The sequence below is a fragment of the Monosiga brevicollis genome, genomic scaffold (genome assembly GCF_000002865.3).
Source record: "Monosiga brevicollis MX1 MONBRscaffold_15 genomic scaffold, whole genome shotgun sequence".
Classification (NCBI taxonomy): domain Eukaryota; class Choanoflagellata; order Craspedida; family Salpingoecidae; genus Monosiga; species Monosiga brevicollis.
The window spans coordinates 198389-205692 of NW_001865052.1; the positions used below are offsets into that span (position 1 = coordinate 198389).

Here is a 7304-nt window from a genome sequence, read left to right on the forward strand (position 1 = left end):
AGGAAGACGTCGCTCTCGCCGCTGGGCCATGAGTCTAACGTCAAGTGAGAGCAGTGAGGTGAAAGATGAAGAAGACAACGATTGAACCGCACAGTCGAGGAAGCGTAGCAGACCTGCATCCTCAAAGCTTCCATCCCAGACGTTGATGACCAATTCGTCGCCGACAACAGCTGGTAGACCTGAAGTAAAAAGCGAGTGAGTTGGTGCGGGCTTGGGATGCTCTTCACCCATGTCAAGGCGGCGAGGTAGGGTATTGTGGCGCTTACCAACGCATAAGAGTCCGATCAAGAGGCCAAGCCAAGCTAGGCCCTGGGCCCGACACGCACTCATGGTCCTGAGGTGGGCGCCCTCTCTTGCCGAGGGCTCTTCTGCTCTCGCCCTCCGGAGCCAAATACACCAAAAGGGGTCCTGAAACTCCCTGATTTCAAAAAAAAAAAAAAAAAAAAAGAGAGAGCTGACGCGCAACAGCAACAGCACCGGGACCAAATGCAGACCACGAACAAATGCAGATCACGCCCGCACTCGCTCCAAATGCAATCCCTCTTCAAAATACCCCTTGGGTACACTGGCTGCCGTTTTCGTGCCGCAGCTCGCCGCCACAGAGAGTGCGTGTGAATTAAAAAAAAATTCTCTCTCACACACAAAAAAAAAAAAAAAAATGGCGAGCAAACTGCAAAGGGTGGGGTGGGTGATGGTCACCCCTTGTTTGGACCAGCCTGGTGTTCAAGCTCGACCATGCGGGCTTACAACCATGTCCGTTTGGCCTTTTAACCCCATTTTCTGCCCACTGTTGAACCCCTATCTGTTACTTGAGTAGGCACCCGATCCGGCTGCCATTTCGCTCACAACAACTCTTTGAGATTCCCTCCAAAAGACTCCTCCTCCTCCTTTGACGACATCGCCATATTCTCTCTCTCTCTCTCTCTCTCTCTCTCTTTCATGTGGTGGTTGTACTTTTCCTTTGTGTCTTTGCTCTTTCCTTCTCTCTCTCTCTCTCTCTCTCTCTCTCTTTCTTTCTCTCTCTCTCTCTCTCTGAATCTCTCTCTGAATCTATCTCTCTCTCTCTCTGAATCTCTCTCTGAATCTCTCTCTGAATCTCTCTCTGAATCTCTCTCTGAATCTCTCTCTGAATCTCTCTCTAAATCTCTCTCTGAATCTCTCTCTGAATCTCTCTCTAAATATCTCTCTGAATCTCTCTCTCTCTGAATCTCTCTCTCTCTGAATCTCTCTCTCTCTGAATCTCTCTGAACCTCTCTCTCTCTCTCTCACTCTCCCACTCATTCTCTCATGTCGCCCTTTGTTGCATCCAAATGTGCAAGAATGGCGAAAAGATGACAAAAATTTTGTTCTTTTGACCATCACCAGTCTTTGGCTGTGAGAGCGAACACCACTGATGGGAGGTGCGCCTGTCTGATGGGAGGTACGCCACTTGATCGAGCAATCGACTGTCGCCAAACCATCAGAAGCTTATGAAAGAATCAGTTTAAAAGGTCAACTACCATCCATCAGACGGATCAATAAAAGGGTCACACACTGAGCACAAATACGCACGGGCTCAAAGCAACGGCTGGGGCGACCGTGTGGACACCGATGCCACAAATCAAAGGCAACACAGAGCCTCAAAGCCTAAGCTATGGGGTGACAGAAAGGCAACTAGACTATCAGTACAACAAACTAAGAATAAATAGAGCAGCAGACAGCATGGTCCTACACACGCGAGGAATCGGCATGTGGAGCAGCAGTCATCAACAGGCTGTCGTAAACATGCTTGGGAAGGGGGCTCGAAGCGGAAGCACCCGGCGGGCGATGCAGAGACGCATAGGTAGACTCAGACACACTGCAACGTCGGCCGTCAGCTGCAGGATCCAAGTGGTGATAAAGGTCTTGACCACGGTAGCTTGAATGGTGAATGACGGATGACCGAGAATCGCCAAAGGGTGGTAAAGCGGTCGAAGAGGCGTCACCCTTGAGAGAGGATAAGTCAGGAAGGTCACACAGACCTAGATCACCATAAACATGATCAGCCGCGACATTGCCATGATTGCAAGATGCGGTCTGAACATCCGGTTCGTCAAACGCTTCCACATCACCATACAGCTCCTGCTCAGTCACTCCGCTCGGCACCACCCCAAGCTGCCACAACCCAACATCCTCATCATACATCGGGTTCACAGCTCCCGCCATCGTCCCGTCGTCCAGCTCATGCACCATCCGCGCCGTCTTGAGCCCAAGTTCCGCTCGCCCACCGCCCCCGCCGCGACGACGACGCCACACCACAAACAAAATAAACACCACCACCACAATAAGAATGCCTCCCACGCTCGCCCCCAGCGTCGCACCCGAAAGCCCTCCGCCAGATGACGTCGACGACGATGATGACGACGGTGGCCCCGATGGCTCCGCCTCAAACACAACTGTACGATTCACCCTCATCACATTCTGGTGGTCGTCCTGCACGCTGTACGCCACAATCATCCACCGTGTCCCCGCACCAGAGCCTGCATCACCGCCCGCATCCATGTCCATGTCCGTCTTCGTGGCTGTGTCCTTAGCCGTAGCCGTAGCAGTGTCCGATGATCGCAATACAACCGCCTGTTTCACACGACCGCTCACGTCCCCGGCATAGTCGTCGTACGCCTCCCATCCGGGCTCAACATACTCCGCTCCCCCCACAACATACGTCGTCCCACTCGCCTCATCATGCCGGTACTCTCCAAACAGCAGCTCAAGCCGAGGCGCCACAGTGTCCACAACCGTCATGTTGAAACTCGTCCTCCCAACGTTGCCGCTCGCGTCCGCCACCCGCAAGTGCACCTCATACATCGTTCCTACCGCCGCACTCGCATCAATCAAATGCCGCACACCACGCCAAGCCCGGTAATCAAGACCACCACCAGAGCCTCGGCGTGCTCGATCGGCCGTCGTCGTCGTCGCTGTCGCTGTCGCGTGTCGTCTGTCGTCGTCGTACTCGCTGCCTTTTCATCCGCGTCGCCTCCAATCGCGTGCTCAATCACTGCCATCTCGACACGCTCCAACAGGCTCGTGCCCCGCCACCCTCCATCCGACACGCTCACATACGACCCCAACTCAAAGGCTCGCCCAGTACGAGACCCCTCAAACGTCGCTCCACTCCCACCCCACAGCACTCGAAACTCCGGCGCCACCTCGTCCTCAATCACAACGTACACCTCCAGTCTCCCAGAATTGCCGCTCCCATCACGCGCCGCGTACCCCAATCGGTACCACGTCCCGTTCTCTCCAAACGTGTCCACGCCGCTCACACGCGAATACGCGCTCTCATTCGCAAGCCGCCGCTCAATGCCAATCGTGCACTCACACGGCCCCTCATACCCATCATGGCACGACACCAGCCCCGACGCATCAAACACGTCACTGCCAGCCTCCACCACAACAGGTTCCTCATTCGAACCCACCACACGTCGCAGCACCGGCCCCGTCGTGTCATTCACAACCACGCGCACCCTCGAGCTCCATCCAACATTCCCCGCTCCGTCACGTGCCCAGTACCACACTCCGTACTCCATCGGCACTTCCAAAGGGTACATCTCAATGCTCTCATTGGCATACGCCACAACAGCACCGTCATTCGCGTCCACCGCGCTCCCGACGCTCTCCGTCCCGTTAAAGTCCACGCCCGCGCCTCCCGCCTCCACAAACACAACATCTCGACTCACTGACACCACCGGCGCCCGCGTGTCGCGTACAACAAACTCCAGCGTCCGTGTCACCTATCCCCCCCATCAACCACATACACACACACACACACACGTACATACATACGTCCGTAAGAAGCAGAGACGAGGCACATCCACAACCATCTGCCCAATCCAAAACCAGCAGTCTGCCTCTCCTCATCATTCCCAACCCTCAACAAGCACCGCAACAACAACAACGAAAACAACAAAAACAACAGCAAAAACAACAATAACAACAACAACAACCATCTCCATCACTTACCGAATGACCCGCCGCATCCGTCGCACGATACGTCACGCTCTGCATGCTCGGACTCGAGACAGAGCTCATCGTCACGCTCCCCTCCCGCACCAGCGTGCACGCTGATCTCTCGTCCACGCACGCCCCGTCCACAATATCCCACGCCTGCACAACCGGATATCCCGCCTCCGATCCGGCCTCGCGCTCATACTAGCATCACGCCACGCGCAAACAATCCACGTCAGTTTGCAACCACAACACGCTCGTGCGCAGCCACACTCACAAAACCAAGACTATCCATGGCCACCATCAACACAATTGAGAGGCCCTCGCCTACTCGCCAACGGGACCCAGAGGCGATGCCACACCTGTGCCTCGTCGGGATTGACGGTCAGAACAGGCGGTTGCGTGTCCACAATGAGAAGATCTCGCTGTGCTTGCCCGACGTTGCCTGATGTGTCTTCAACACGATACTCCACCTAGCGCACCCAAGTGTTCGGGTTGAGCAAGTCCCAACTTCATCGCATGCCATTAACCACTCAACTCACGTACCACAATCATGGTGCCATTTGGGGCGATGGTGCTGATGTTCTCAAGCGCGGGTGTGATGCTCATCGTCTGTAACAGAGCTAAAGCAGGGGTGTAATTATCCTCAACTGTGTACCCAGGCTCAGCATACTTGCTTCCAGCTTCAAGTACCACCAACGATGAGCCATTCAAATTCAGCTGCGGAGGAGTTGTGTCCCTCACAATCACTGTACGGGACACAGCTTGCGCTGTTTCACTGCCAAGCTTGAGACTGTACTCGACTTCATATTGCCCAAGCACATCAATGTCCACATTGTTGCGCGAAACCACTAGGCCTGTGACATTACCAGCTACGTTGTCTTCAGCTTCAGCACCATATGCATCGACAAAGCTTGGCAACGTCCCAACCTCAATGAACAAGGGATTTGGTCCAAGCAGCGTAATCACCGGCACGCTGTAGTCAACCAGCTCGACGAAGCGCTTTGCAGATACGCAGTTGTTGTACGAGTCGCAAGCATCGTACTCCAGCGTTACGTTGTCCAAGATGGCATTCGCAATCGTTGCATTCAACAAATCCAAGCCAACCACGTGAACAGTCACAGGGCTCAGGTCGTGTACGCTGTAACCTGGGTCCTTGAAAGTTTCGTCGATATTCCACTGCAGAGGATTGCTGCCAACCAAGATAAACTCTGGAGGAGTCTGATCAGAGACCGTGTAGACCCACTTCAACGTGGCAGGGTTTTGTGCTGCATCCTCGACAGCGAACTGAATGGTGTGTTGCCCCACAGTATTTGCTGGCTGCCCCGGGGGGGTGTGGGAGACGCTGTTTGTCAGCGTGCCGTCAGCACTGTCCAGTGCCGTCACGGCTGGCAAAGAAATTGTCTCTCCGAGTTCAAAGGTTGTACGCGGATTGCCTGCAAAAGCAAGTGTGGGTGGCGTGATATCGTGGCAGATGCGGTTGGATGTTGCCGTGCAATCTGCATTGACAGAGTAACCGGCTTTGCACCGCGCACACGCCAAACAGACTGCCTGTGCAGCCTCAGGTTGAAAAAATTCTGCACCGCATGAAGTCTTAACGCCATCCAAGCAAGCAGAACCTGGAGGACATTGAGCCTGGCCTGTTCGCGTCGTCTCGGTGCCACCTATGCTATAGTAGCCCGAAGACACACGGGTGCAGTCTGTGCTGCCAGAGCTGGAATAATAAGCATTGCTTCCGCATTCGACCGCCTCGACGCCGTTGCAACGCGATCCGGCTGGGCAGAGGGCGCACGCTGCATCTGCTGTTTTACTGCAGCTCGAAGTCAGATACGCGTTCGAAGCGCACGACGTTCGGCAACTCGTGCAAGCACCACTACCATCTGTGTTGTACTTGCCAGCTGAACAAGCCTTTTGATAGGCCCAGTAGAGGGGAAATAGACGTAATAGCGAGCAAAAGCACCAATGAGACCTTGCCATCTTTGTTAAGGAAAAAAATCAGGTGCAAAGTTTCGCATTCGTGACCACGCACGCGCACGCGCTCACGTACCGAACAAGTACCAGGACTCAAGTCACCGCAGCCGGTGCGCTCTTGGCCCGCGCTGCACGAATCGCAGGTTCTACAAGTCCCTGATGACCCATAGCCACACCCTGTACGATAGGCCCCATTGCTGCAAGTGAGGACTGAGCAACTGCTGCAGCCTCTGTCAACGACGGCGCTTGGGCTTGAAGTTTGGTACTGAGAGCTTGAGCATGAGGACCAAGCAGAGCAAGAATAGCTTCCCCTTGTTCCCGAATGAACGTCGTAATAGCCGCTCTTGCAGTTACAAACGTAGGCATCGTGACCCGTGAATGTGCATGCCGTGTTGCTTCCACACGAGTCCGAATTCGCGTAGCAGTTGTCGTCTGAGATGCCACCACGAAAAAAAAAAGTCCGCCATGAGGGACCGCGGGCCACAGATTTTGTGGTGTTTACAGCCCGCATCAAAACCAGCCGATATCACCAGACATCAACGCACAAGGAGTATAGGTCAATGTGACGAGAATGTGGCCTCGGGAAAAACTCAAGGTCCGAACTTCACCATTCTTGTGAATGTTGGACATGGTAAGCGAGCCCAACTAAACATGAAACGCACAAAGACGGGATGAGCAGGTATTGGACAGACTGGCATCGCTAGACTTCAAGCAGGAGTGGAAATGCCGGGTCATACCGAATCAAAGTCCCACCACTTCAAACCACCCTCATCGTCAGCAGCTTGCACAGAAATTGAGGCCTAAAGATGTAACGCAAGAAAGAAGTCGACCTGAATCTTGTGCATCTCCCTCGTTGCGAATGGTTGGCGGACGCGCGAAATTTTCAATGAGCAATGCAAAGCCGGGACCGTACCGTTCGGCTGACGCCTGGAATTTTAATTTCCTCGCCCTTGAAGTTGGGAGCTAACGAGCCAGATGAGCGAGGCCCGGGCGTGACACACAACACTGTTGGGTGCCTCGGGGGCAATTAAAAGCGACAGCAGGAAATTGACAGGGATGTGCAAACACTGAGACTGACTGTTGTCGTCATCGATGGTGGACGTGAGATAGTCGGTTCCGCCGAACGTGAAAATCAGGAAGACGTCGCTCTCGCCGCTGGGCCATGAGTCTAACGTCAAGTGAGAGCAGTGAGGTGAAAGATGAAGAAGACAACGATTGAACCGCACAGTCGAGGAAGCGTAGCAGACCTGCATCCTCAAAGCTTCCATCCCAGACGTTGATGACCAATTCGTCGCCGACAACAGCTGGTAGACCTGAAGTAAAAAGCGAGTGAGTTGGTGCGGGCTTGGGATGCTCTTCACCCATGTCAA

General features: G+C 54.1%; 2 protein-coding genes across 2 annotated transcripts in view; one reads left to right on the plus strand and one right to left on the minus strand.

The window, feature by feature from the left end:
- Positions 1 to 658: 658 nt before the first annotated feature.
- Positions 659 to 1206, plus strand: MONBRDRAFT_26607 (uncharacterized protein; the record flags this gene model as incomplete). The annotated part of the gene is made up of 2 exons (XM_001746973.1): positions 659 to 719; positions 818 to 1206. 2 exons carry the CDS (start codon positions 659 to 661, stop codon positions 1204 to 1206), a joined length of 450 nt encoding a protein of 149 aa, XP_001747025.1.
- Positions 1207 to 1707: 501 nt separating this feature from the next.
- Positions 1708 to 7304, minus strand: part of MONBRDRAFT_9345 (uncharacterized protein) — a gene marked incomplete at both ends in the record, with an annotated part of 7680 nt that continues 2083 nt past the window's right edge. Inside the window, 7 exons of the mRNA XM_001747101.1 lie at positions 1708 to 2724; positions 2865 to 3749; positions 3979 to 4122; positions 4326 to 4436; positions 4510 to 5462; positions 7013 to 7102; positions 7182 to 7247. Of these exons, the coding sequence (XP_001747153.1) occupies positions 1708 to 2724; positions 2865 to 3749; positions 3979 to 4122; positions 4326 to 4436; positions 4510 to 5462; positions 7013 to 7102; positions 7182 to 7247 (3266 nt within the window). The remainder of the gene's footprint in view (positions 2725 to 2864; positions 3750 to 3978; positions 4123 to 4325; positions 4437 to 4509; positions 5463 to 7012; positions 7103 to 7181; positions 7248 to 7304) is intronic.